At 35.8% G+C, this 13,313-nt stretch overlaps 1 protein-coding gene across 3 annotated transcripts in view; it reads right to left on the reverse strand.

The window, feature by feature from the left end:
* Positions 1-13,313, reverse strand: part of OTOGL (otogelin like) — a 355,766-nt gene that overhangs the window by 117,909 nt on the left and 224,544 nt on the right. For 2 of the 3 annotated variants that reach the window (XM_079936917.1, XM_079936916.1), the window contains exons 8-11: positions 9,703-9,824; positions 6,382-6,611; positions 1,176-1,303; positions 709-815 (exon numbers count right to left, since the gene is read on the reverse strand). In XM_079936917.1, the coding sequence (XP_079793043.1) occupies positions 709-815; positions 1,176-1,303; positions 6,382-6,611; positions 9,703-9,824 (587 nt within the window). The remainder of the gene's footprint in view (positions 1-708; positions 816-1,175; positions 1,304-6,381; positions 6,612-9,702; positions 9,825-13,313) is intronic. The other variant, XM_079936918.1, reaches the window with a different exon arrangement.

Raw genomic sequence — 13,313 nt, forward strand, 5'->3', positions numbered from 1 at the left:
TGAATTTGTTCCCTAGACAACCACCTTAGTCTACGTGTTCTTAACCCGGGAGTGAAGGCAAGAGTCTGTGCCCTTGGATGTGAAAAATACTACATGTTTATTTTTGCTAATCTCCAGCTGATATTTAGCACTTCTTTCAGCTACACACATGGGCAACACATCACAATGTTCTTAGCAGAATCTGTAACTTTGTCATCAATGTAACTCATATCTCATTTTTCCATATTTTCATTTCTCATTTAATTGTTGCAGATATCTCAAAATATTGTTTATACTCATCACTATATCAAACTACATTAGTTATTAGACCTGAAATGCACATAAAAGAGCACATGGATCAGAAATTCATTTCATTTACTATTTCAGTAATTCTATTTCAATATAATTAGTTCCTTTGTAATCTTATATGCTTTATTTTGTGCATTTCAAAACACTATTTTGAAAAGAGCCTATAGCCTCTCTAGGTTCCCAAAAGGGATCAGTGGCACAAAAAGTGTATAAGAACTAATGTACTCTGTTCATGCTGTTAATATAAAACACTCAGACTGTACCTGTTATCCAGTAAGATTTTAATAGCTGTTAGTACAGTTTATGTTTTACATTTCCCATTACATTTTGTGAACTGCTGAGATGATGAGTTACACAATTGTTTTTGCTCTTCTTTTTGGATAAAGAAAATTTTATTGCAAATAAAATCATTTCACTTACTTGCAAAGATCATTAACACAGCTGGCAATATATAAATATGGATCAATATATTCATGGCAGCTCAAAAAGGGAAACTGCAACAGTATCTGACACTTGAAGAAGATTGCCTATGCAGAAAAAGATGGCGGTCAGCAGAACATACTGAATGATATGCTTGTACTCTCATTTTTTTCTACTGATCTGTTTGCAAGACACTCTGTTCTTACTAGGAAAGAGAAAGTATGTAGGCTTATAAATTTTAAACAACACTTTTCTAACTACATATTTTTATAATGAGTACTACTTTTATGAAACTCATTGTAGTCACCATTTTTGAAATAATCATTAAATTATTCTTGTTGCATTACATTTCCTGATTTTAATAGTGTTTATGTAGTATTTACGCTAAAAATGCTTAGTGTTAAATATACAAATACAGTATATGTGTGGTGTATCCAACATGCCTAAATTTTTCACATCATATTTACCTCAAATGCTGGCATTCCACTGGAGCATGGATTTGGAAAATCTGAGGGTGTGGGTACACATTTGGGGTCATCTGGAGTTTGCACCAACCAACTATTTGCAAACATAGCAATGTCTTCTGTATAGTCCTCTATTTCTCACAAACACATACAAAAAAATATGTATAATAGGATCACTTTCCACAAAGACACAGTTCACCAACATAAACTTCCTGGTCAAAAAGTTAAACTCAATAGCTTTATAATTACCAATGATATTAGACTATAACATTACTTCAGCATAATAAAAATAAATTGAACAAAGTTTAAGTACCAAATAAAAGTTAATACCATTGGAGACAGAAAGCAAACTTCATTGAAGCAAAATGGGGAAGGGTTGAAAAGTGAGTGGTACAAAATGAATACCAGTTAAGCCTGCAGTTTATAATGCAGAGAGGAGAAAGAATATGCATAAAATTAAGAAACATAAGTCAAAGTTTGGTATGAAAATTTTCAGACAGCCCTCTCATTCTATTTGACATAAGTCAGAACCTTACTAAAATTGTAGCTCCATTTTTGGGGTACCTAGAGCCCTTGTGGAGATTTCAGAGGATGGTCATACAGACAATGAAAAAATGGAAAAGACACCTGGAGAAGAGGGTACTAAGAAGTGAATTCATTCCTTTGGAATAGGATGAATAGTGTTTCTAAAGATGCTCGGGACAGATTAGGAATCCTGATACCACCCCAGCATTATTCAGAGGCAAGATTCAGGAGCTACTATGCAGCAGCAACAAACAGGCAGTTGGTGGTGAGCACTCTGGGCCTTCTATCTGGCCTGAGGACAAGTTCAGGATCTGACATGAAAATTAATCCTGCCCCACGTTCAGACAAGGGCTGAATCTGCAATCTCAAGGACTCCGCAGACCCAAACAAGATGACATCTCGAAGTTCCATGTGACAGCCTTCATGTTTGAGTGTTAGCATCTCTACCACTGAGATTTACACAGCCACAGGTCCACCATCGATGACAAGCTACTGCACCACTAGAATCAAAAACTGCAAGCCAAATGGTTCACCATTCTATCTCAGCATCTTCAAGATAGGAAGATGTCTACTTACTACTACCAATTTTGGGGAAGATTGTAAAAGTTCCTCTATAAGAACGCTTTGCTCTCTTAGTATAAAATCCCAAATTTTACAGGGGCCTGGAAGACTTTTTTGATCTGGCCTCTGCACTCCCCCAACTCCCCACCTGTTTCACCCACTCTACCCCACCCTATCCCTCCTACATCTTCCACTCCTATTTTTGCTCAGCCTACTCCAATCATACAAGCTTTATAATGTTCTTCACTCAAGCTCATTTCCACCCTGCTCCTGCTTTTGCTCTTGCATCTCCTCCTTCGAAATCACTCTTCCCCCACCCCAATCTTCCCTCTGCTGTCTCCCTTACTTCATGTGGACATCTATTTAATATGACCTCCTCAGAGAAGCCTTCTCCAGCACATGATCTAGACCCACCAAACATACACTGTTCTGTCACTTAGTCTCCTTTTCCCCCTTTTTTAATGGCTGCTATTGCTCACAAAAATTATATTTTAATTTGTCTATTTATTTTGCCTTCTACTACATGAAGGGAGAGAGCTTGTCTAAGCGGTCCTATTGCTGGATCCCTAGTTTACTATCTGGTATAGAGTAGGTGCCCAAAATATGTTTGCTAAATAAGTGAACGAATAAATACAAGGGAGTTTTCCATATTTATTAAATAGATTATTAGAGTCCTAGATGTTTGGTCCACTTTATTATCTCTGATATTGTTGGAAATGCTATACCCTGAACCAAGCATGGGTCTGGTCTAATATACTTATTTTTATTTTATTTATTTATTTATTTATTTATTTATTTATTTATTTATTTATTTATTTATTTATTTATTTTGCGGTACACGGGCCTCTCACTGTTGCGGCCTCACCCATTGCAGAGCACAGGCTCCGGACGCGCAGGCTCAGTGGCCATGGCTCACGGGCCCAGCCGCTCCGCGGCATGTGGGATCTTCCCGGACCAGGGCACGAACCCGTGTCCCCTGCATCGGCAGGCGGACTCCCAACCACTGCGCCACCAGGGAAGCCAAATATACTTATTTTTAAAAGGAAAAACTGATGTTCCTTTTAAGTAAATTTATAGTCACATTTCATTTCAAAGCATCATCGTACTTTTAAGGTCTGCAGAATCAAAAATATTTCCTAAAGGCCCACCTATTTCCATATTTATGCACAAATTTTAATGTAACTAAACAACCTGAGCAATCCCTTAGAGTTCACTTTAATTCCAGCTTTTAACCACATATTTAGCTGTTTTCACTACATTGCATTAACAAAAAAGTCACAAATGTTGGTTACTATGAGACTTTAAATCCATATCAGTTGGTGGTCTGGGAGCCTGTAAAACTAAAATTAAAATGTTTCATATAAAATGTACTACAAACGGAGCAATTTACTGTCCATATTGGAACACTTCTAAGAGTGAAAGAGAGGCAGTATTAATTATTATGCTGGGAAAAACAAGAGTAAATCAGGGCTTCTATGAGTAGCTAGCCATAGACATGAATTATGGAACCAGAATCTCAACTAGACAACAAATTTAAATATTTCTATATCTACAGAAATTCTGAAAAGGCTCATTTCTTTGTGAAGTCATGCCTGAAGAATGCATAGGAATGCAAAGAGAAATACAATTTTAATCACTGTTAAGAAATTATTAATTCAATGGGATTCAATCAAACTACCTCTCTGCCTCTAAAGATTTATCTAATCAGCAAAGTACAGGCTGAGTTTCAAGAAAATACTAGGCATCTTTAAGCTAAAGGTAATACAGCTCACCTGTAGACGTATTCTTGCATTATTATGGTATGAGAGAAAATCGGAAAGCAGGTTCTAGTCACATCTTTATAAATTATCATAAGTTAGTTTTTTTATCATTCTGCTTTACTCTGTGCACTAAATAAAATTGTGAAAAAGCTGAAATCTCTCTTTAGGCTCCTTCCATATACTTTCCAGGGTCCTTCTTGCCTTCTGCCAGTTCAGCCGTAATTCAGTCAAATTGCCTCCTTCCGGTCTTCTCCCACAAATAATCTGCTAACATCCCTCTGCCTGCTGCCCAATTATCTCACTGTAAGCAACCATTTTATGTTCCAGGTTATCAAAGTCTGTCTGACTCTTAACGCAAATCCTAATCTGAGTCTCTCTGCCTCTAACAAGAGCGGATGCTATTTTCTATCCCAACTTCTATACCATGTTCCCTAGATGTTCCCAGGGAAGTTGCCCATGGCAGTCTTTAACTCTAACATTGAGAATTGAATTGAGTATTATTTTTTTCATAAAGCTTTGATACAGAAGAAAAAGAAATCAATAGCTGCCATCTGATTGGTTCTGCCTACGTCCAAAACCCTACTTCCTAATATAGTCTCAAGATTCCAAGTTTGTGAACTCTCTCATTCTAAATACCCAACCGGATGCAAAACACCATTTCGTGATGAAATGTACAATACTGTACATTTGTACTGTGCTCACAGACTTTTAAACACTTTCACTTACATTTTCTCATTAGATTCTCAGAGGCTGGGAAGCTCTAAGGGTCATTATTATTATCTCCATTTTGCACGTAAGAAAATTGACTCCTTGAGGCCCTGCTCTTTAGCTACTAGTAAACTAATACTGATGAAGCATTATGCATCCTGGGAAAATGTTTGCATTTTGACAAGGGCCTCTTAAAGCAATGTCTTTAATCAAACATTTTCACGTTAGCTCCATTATAGGCTCATTGAGAACACTTGGAGATGATAATAAATTAGCTAAAATGTATTCAGTATTAACTATGTGCCAAGCGAGACACTGTACTAAGTATTTTACAGGGATTACCTCATTTAATCCTTGCAACTCTATGAAGTATACACTACTAGTATATCATTAAACTTAGAAAGTTTAACAAGTGGCAAAGCAGAATATGAATCCCACATTCTGACTCCAGAACCCACACTCTAAGTAGGATTTTCATTCCCTTAAAACACAACATATGGGCAACTCTCCTTTATTAATTTTATAGTATAAAACAAACAGTATTATATAGCGCTTTACAGATTAAAAGTCAGTTTCTCTCACATTTATCTAAGAATAGAATTGGGAGCCAGTTGGATCTGTTAACTCAACTCTGATAACACCATTTACAAGCTGTGTTACATTGGGCACATCACCTTGTGTCCTCATTGTAAAATTAAGAAAATACACCCACTTTACAGGATGTTGTAAGAGTTGGGAATAATATAGCTATGTACTCATATTAACTATTACTAAATGGTATCAAGCTATGCTATTATTATTAACAATGCTCTGTGTTCCAAATTATTTTAATCCCTATTTAACAGCTGAAGAAACTGAGTATCAGAGAGATTAATTGAGATGCCTCAAATTATAAAACTTGTAAGAGCTGAACAAGATTCAAAGCCAGGTAGGTCTTCTGGTACTAAGAACAGTATTCTTTTTTATTGCACATTTATATGTGGACCTAAATCATGATTGTGTCCTGTAATTCTCTTATTTTGTTGCCACTGCAAACTAGTACCCATATTGAAACAACCCATTTTTAACAGCTCACTGGGATGAGTTTCATAACTTAGAATAAATAGATGAATGAATGATATGTACATCATTATACGTGATAAGAGCCATTCCAAGTTATTACTCAACTTTTATCAATTCTGCTCACATTTTATTGTATTTACAAAACTATTACATGGAAGTCATTTAATTTATTCCTATCAAGACTGGAAGCAAAATATCTGTTGCCCAAAAGTAGACAAGTTTGCCCCAAATGGGTCTGAATCACTAAAATGTTGATATAAGCCCCAAGAAGGGAGAAGCTTTTTTTTTTCCACTGATATATCCCAAGCTCCTACAACAGTGCCAGACACAAAGTAAATGCTCAGTTAGTATTTGTTACATGAGTAAGACCTGACTTGTATTAATTTAGCAAACGTAAGCTAGCTCATGGCTTTCAAGAATGACACAAAAATATTTTCCTGTTCAAGCTTCACTTAAAATCACATAAGCAGGCAAGTGATAGCTACCATTTTTACCCAACCTAGGACAAGTTGTACCCTTCTGGGTATAAACAGAGTGATCAGTGAAGGAAGAAGAGCTCAGAAGTACCCACCCATTTCTTCTGCTCCACTTACCTTGCTGAATGATGAAATCATCAGATTGAATGTCATTGTAGTTTGCACATAGGCCACATGATTTCCCTTTGTGCTCCTCAGACAGCTTCAGGTAAATTCCAGATATTCCATCCCAAGCCAATGAAAAACCAAAGGTTGTTTTCACCAGAATATAGTCAGCTAGTTTCTCAATGAAAACCTGTCCAATTGTCTGAGGCAATGTTAAACTTGAAAAATAGAACAAAGGCAATCTAAGAATTATGATGAAACATCAATTACAGATGATCTATTTATTTCTTGAAGTGAATGAGAATTAAATAAAAGATAATTATTATTCAAAATTATTGAATAAACTATGCAGTTAGATTGTCAACATTTTTGGAATTTTAATATTGAAATAAAAAGACAGTAAAAATGATACCTATTTTTGCATACTGATTAAGATTTTATACTTATAATTGGATGCTTCTTTCAACCAACCAAAAGCACACTTCTGCTAAATGTCAATGATTTTTAAAATCTGGAAAATAACCTTGTCTATTTAGAATAATGAGAGCTGAATGTATTTATATTTCTATCTAGAGAGTTTAAGATAATCTAAAAATGCTGCTCAACAATTTTGAAGTAAGAACAAACGATACTCAAAGTATGAAAACACATTTTTGAGTGATGATTTTGTTTAATTTTGTTTTAAACTTGTCTGTAAAGAAATAAGAGCTTCTATCCCCAAAATGTCACCTTGGTACAAGTCGTTGTTTTCCAAAAGAAAAAGCCATGTTAATTATAATTTATATTTTTAAAGCTGCAAAGTATATTATTAGGAATAAAAAATACTTTCCATCCAGTATTTGTAAGGATTATATTCATAATTTTTAAGTTGCATACAATTTGGTCTATTTAAGCAAGGGTCACATTGAATATTTAAACTCCTGATCCAATGTCTAGTCTTTCCATTTTTCACAAGCATGTACACATACAGAGGAAGTGAGAGACATAAGAGGACAGAAGAAAACTAGTCAGGCTAAGTGAATAATGTGAGGTGAGAGGTTAGTAGGTACATTCATACATTTCTCTCAAAAACTTCAAATTAGTGAGTTCCTTTCCAGTAAGAACATGGTGACATGAAATAAAACTATAAAATTAAACATACTCATTAACATAGGGATAGTCCCTAAAGAAACAATTCAAAATATCTGTAATCATTTGCACAAGTATGTGTGCAGATAATTTTTTTAGTCATAAGATTTATAAGAATAGGAAAATAACTAAAATTTACACCAGAGAATAAATGACTTTACTGTCATAATCTATTATTATTAAAAATTATAAACATAAGAAATTCATTTTCAATTCCTAGTAAAAGTTAGTACGAATAATATTGTTTAAGTTTGCAAGTTTATAAAAGCTATACTTGAAAAAAGTGAGTCATGTTTGATAAAGATATTCCATAGCAATGGGATGTTCACTGCGGCAAGGTATAGTTTTTCTTTTGCAGGTGTTCCTTGGTTTGGTCATTTGTCACTTGATCTCTTTCATAGTAAATTTGAATAAATACAAAATTTCTGAAAACAAAACGTGCATAACTGTGATTATCCAAATGTCTATACATTAAAAGATGCTAGTAGAGATGGGTGATGATACTAGAAGTTAGATAATCTCCCATAAATTTAAGAAAACCTCCATGCAACTTGAAACATTAACAATGCAAACTAAACTGAATGCACAGATTAATACTGAAAATTATTCACAGGTTCATATGTACCAAAACCCTGCATTTCACAGGGGAGAGAACTGAAGTCCAGAAAGGTAAAGTATGATGTGCAGAGCCAAACACATTTGACTTCATTTTGGTAAACATTTATCTAGCATCTGCTATGAGATAGGCCCTAGGCCCGGTATAGCATTATTATAAGCAATTTAGCTGAATAATACGAACCATCTTCTTTCTATTATACAAATGGAAATCTTCAAAGAAATATTTTTTCTGAGTTAAAATTTAAATATTATGTCCTATATTTAAGAAAGGGTTAGTATTCTTGAAAATCTACTTAAATGGCGTTTTTGTTTTACAAAACAATAATTTTTAAGTGTCCACTATGTTACCCCAAATCCCATATAAAAATCCTAAACCACTGTTTAAATTCAGCTCCAAGAAACACATATGTAAGTGCATTGCCTTCCCAGTCAAATTGATAATCTTTCTTTTATAAGAAAATGAAAAGTACAGAACCCAGTTGATGAAGAAAATAAGCCCAAGAGAGGCAGAGGGGCTGCTTGGGGTTGCCTGACTATGACAAAACCTGGGTCAGTGCCTGGCTCCCCTGGTGCTTCATCCAAAGCCCTTCCTGCTATCATCTGCTGCCTCTTGAGGAATCTAATCTGAAAAAAAAGTACATAGGTTGGTACAGCCATTGCCCTGGAAAAAATCCCCATGGTTCAAACACTTGCTGGCGAATTCTGCATGATGGATAGAATTGTGCATTCACACAATTTACTTTTCTCAGCATGAGTCAGCCAAAACACAAAAAATACCTGCCCTCATGAAATATATCCCATTAGAGGAAGACAGTTAATAAAATTTATGATGAAATGTAACTAAAATATGTACTATGCTAGATGACATGAAGGAGAAATATTAAGCAGAGAAAAGGGATAGAGAGTGTGTCAAGGATGGGGGGGCAACTTAAAATTGAGTATTTCTATACTTATTTAGATTGGATGGTAGATTACTCCACAGTACTTCTAGTTTAAAATGTATGAAACCTTCCACCAAATAAATAAACATCCGCTTCCCCTAAAGTTTCAGTTCTACAAGTGGGCCCCTCTCTTAGCTATTCAAGAAGACCAGTTATTTATTGACTCTCAACTCTTCGTCAGAACACTAACAGAAAATCCTGACACCCAAACCTCATTCACACAAATTTGGAAAGGATTTTCAGAGGTTAAGTTTTATTTTGATTTACTGCTTTAAAAAAAAAAGAAGAAGAAAAGATTTAAGAAAGGGGGCAAAAATAATTTGAGTTGAACTATGAGGATTTCTCCTGAATCTCTCTTAAAAGTAGATGTAATAATCTTACCTCCACCTATATAAGTATATTTGTATCCTGCAAAAACATTAGGGAGGCTAAACTGTTAGATTCCTGGCCACCTGGTTGGCTTTGGAGCCTACTGAAATTTTTATGTCTGTATGCTATAACTTAAAGTTTACTGTTGAAGAAATCCTCTCCCTTCTCTCCACATTCTGTTTAGAAATGTTTAGAAATTTAGAATGTTTAGAAGTGAGATGTTTAGAAATTCTGTTAATCCGTTGTATTACTTTCATTATATCATTTATCATCTTACCTGATTCCATTCTTTTTTATTTCATGCCCATAAATTCGAATTTCCTCTTGGTCGGAAAAGAACAAGCTGATCGACCGATAACAGTGATACACTGAACCAAGGCATTTAGGGCTATTATGAACCTTAAAGGGAGAAAAACAAGAGAAAGCATAGAAACCAACAACAATACACAAACTTGCCTTCATCTGAGTTAACTAAATCCACAATGCATGTCTACAGCTCTATAGCATCATTAGTCCCATGAAACTTCACAAAATTATAACTACAGTTAGGATTTTCAAGAGAAAAAAAGAAATTTGCTTCAGAAATTGGACAACAGAAGTAACTTCATAAAGTACAAGTTAATTTAGCATATTTATTTAAATGATCTGAATCTTTACATACAGGATGTGAATATTCTAAAACTATGTGGCCTGATTGCCAGGACATGGAAGCAACCTAAGTGTCCATCGACAGATGAATGGATAAAGAAGATGTGGCACATATATACAATGGAATATTACTCAGCCATGAAAAGAAACGAAATTGAGTTATTTGTAGTGAGGTGGATGGACCTAGAGTCGGTCATACAGAGTGAAGTAAGTCAGAAAGAGAAAAACAAATACCGTATGCTAACATATATATATGGAATCTAAAAAAAAAAAAAAAAGTCGTTATGAAGAACCTAGGGGCAGGATGGGAATAAAGATGCAGACCTACTAGAAAATGGACTTGAGGACACAGGGAGGGGGAAGGGTAAGCTGGGACAAAGTGAGAGAGTGGCATGGACTTATATATACCACCAAATGCAAAATAGATAGCTAGTGGGAAGCAGCCACATAGCACAGGGAGAACAGCTCGGTGCTTTGTGACCACCTAGAGGGGTGGGATAGGGAGAGTGGGAGAGAGGGAGACACAAGTGGGAAGAGATATGAGGATATATGTATATGTATAGCTGATTCACTTTGTTACAAAGCAGAAACTAACATACCATTGTAAAGCAACTGTACTCCAATAAAGATGTTAAAAATATATATATTACACAAAGTAATATTTAAAGGTTGCAAAAGTAACTATAACTCTAAAAATAAAATTGTCCAAACACTTTAGGGAAGAGAGGTTATTTCTCAAAAAACTGATGGGAATGTTAGTTTACTAGTAAAAATAAAAAAGAAAGCAAGGAAGAAAAGAGAAAAGTAAGAAAGGAGAAGAGGAATGTTAGTTTCTCTTACCCTACCACCAAAATAAAGTTTAAAAGGTCCAAATAATGACAGCAGAAAATAGCTGAAAGAAAATATATATAACTATATAGATGGAAAAGAACTTTCAAAGCATAAAAGTGATAAGAAAAATCACCAATGATAAGATAGGTTTTTAATACTGCAAGAATGTAATATATAATTTAGTGATTAATCAGCAAATTTTATTGATCACTTATTATGTACCAGGCACTGTTCTAGATTCTGGAGATGTAGAAGTCAACAAAATAGACAAAAATACCTGCCCTCACGAACCTTATATTCCATTAGAGAAAAACAGTTAATAAAAAATATATAACTACATGTAACTAAAATATGCACCATGCTACATGACATGAAGAAATATTAAGTGGAGAAAAGAGATAGACAGCATGTGTATCGAGGGTTGTTGGGGGGTTGGGGGCTGTTTTAGACTGAATGGCCAACAAAAGCCTCGCTGAGAAGGGGAACTTCTAGTAAAGATGAAAGAGGGATAAGAGCAAGCCATATGGATATTTAGACCATTCTAGGCAAAGGGAATAGCAAATGCAAAAAGCCTAAAGTAGGAGTATAACTAAAATGTTCTCAGTATCCAGGAATCCAGACATATGACCCCAGGCAGGATACTGGAGGAGGTTTCCTTGAAGAAACAAAATTGAAAAAGATGTACAGATACGAATATTGGGGGCTTATTTAATGAAACCAGAGACTCCCTGCTCAATCTCCCACTAGACAAGCAAGCCCCCATCCATGTATTCAGATCTTCCAACCAGCTTTTACAGCCTAATTCTCAAATGTGAATAAACATTCATGGATCATTTGATAAAAGCCTGCAATGTGAAAGGCAGGTGCCAAGTAAACAAAAGAAAGGGGATCAAAGGAATCAAAAACAAGTCAGAAAAATAAACTTCCAAGAATCCATAATTGATATCTTCAGGGAGAACAGTGAGAAAAGGCCATTCATGAAACAAGAATAAAATGATGTTAAAAGTGAAATTCAAGGAATAAAAATAGGTGATTGGATATTGACAGTACGATAGGAAAAACTTATAACTGAAATAGAACCCCTGGAAGATAAATATTTAAGGTTGGAAAGAAATCTCCTAAAATGTAAAACAAAAAAGCAAAAAGATGGAAAAGAGAAATAAATCAATGAGAAAATTAAGGAATCAGTCACTTAGTTCAGGCGCTCCAATATCTGAATTACAGAATTTCTGAAAGAGAGAAAGAGAGGAAATTAAGAAAGAAATATTATTCCAAAAGTGAAGGATTTGAATTGCTAGAAAGAGCCTATCAAGTACCTAGCACGATAAACGGGAAAAAAAGAAAAAAAAAATTCACATAATGACATCTCAGAACATTGGGGATAAAAAGAACTAAAAATTTCTATAAAGAGAGGGGAGGGCTTCCCTAGTGGCACAGTGGTTGAGAATCTGCCTGCCAATGTAGGGCACACGGGTTCAAGCCCTGGTCTGGGAAGATCCCACATGCTGCGGAGCAACGAGGCCCGTGAGCCACAACTACTGAGCCTGCGCATCTGGAGCCTGTGCTCCGCAACAAGAGAGGCCGTGACAGTGAGAGGCCCGCGCACCGCGATGAAGAGTGGCCCCCACTTGCCGCAACTAGAGAAAGCCCTCACACAGAAACGAAGACCCAACACAGCCAAAAATAAATAAATTAATTAAATTAAAAAAAAAAAAAGAGGGGAAATTTTAGAAGACCATATGCAAAATGATCAGAAATCAGAATTAATTGAATTTCAACATTCTGAAAGTGATTTCCAAACTATAATCAAGATTTCAAATTTCTCCCTCCTATGCACTCTTGAAACATGGGTAATCATTAGTCAAATCCATTTCACCTACCTTCACTAATCAAGGTCATTTTAATTGTTGCTACCAAAGATTTGCATGTACTCCAAGCAACATGTAGCCTAAACAATAAGATGTTTGCCCGAGTTGTTTTCCAGGAACTTGGTGTCAGGGGTGTCTAGTTTGAGTTAGCTGGTTAAGACTGGAGAGGACCCCTTCCCCTCCAACTTGCTCCAATGTGCAAGTGTGGTGACCTTTTGACGTCAGAGGGCTGAAAACACCCTCAGATCATGCTAAGTGCCTCCATTCTGGAACAACGATTCCCCACACCTTTTTCCAGTCACCTTGCCCCAGGCTTCCATGCCTCAGGCCACCCTGCTTTTTTATTCTTTATCCAATAAACACCCCAAGACCCTTGCCTTCAGGGAGATGGATCTGAGATTTGTTCTCCTGTATCCTCGCTTGGCTGCCTAATAAACCCTCCCTTTGCTGCAAACCCCGGCACCTCAGCATTTTGGCTTGCTGCAAGATGGGCAAAATGAACCTAGTTCGGTAACACTCTTTCCAGGAAAATATCTTCCCT

Source organism: Stenella coeruleoalba, assembly GCF_951394435.1.
Source record: "Stenella coeruleoalba genome assembly, chromosome: 11".
Lineage (NCBI taxonomy): Eukaryota > Metazoa > Chordata > Mammalia > Artiodactyla > Delphinidae > Stenella > Stenella coeruleoalba.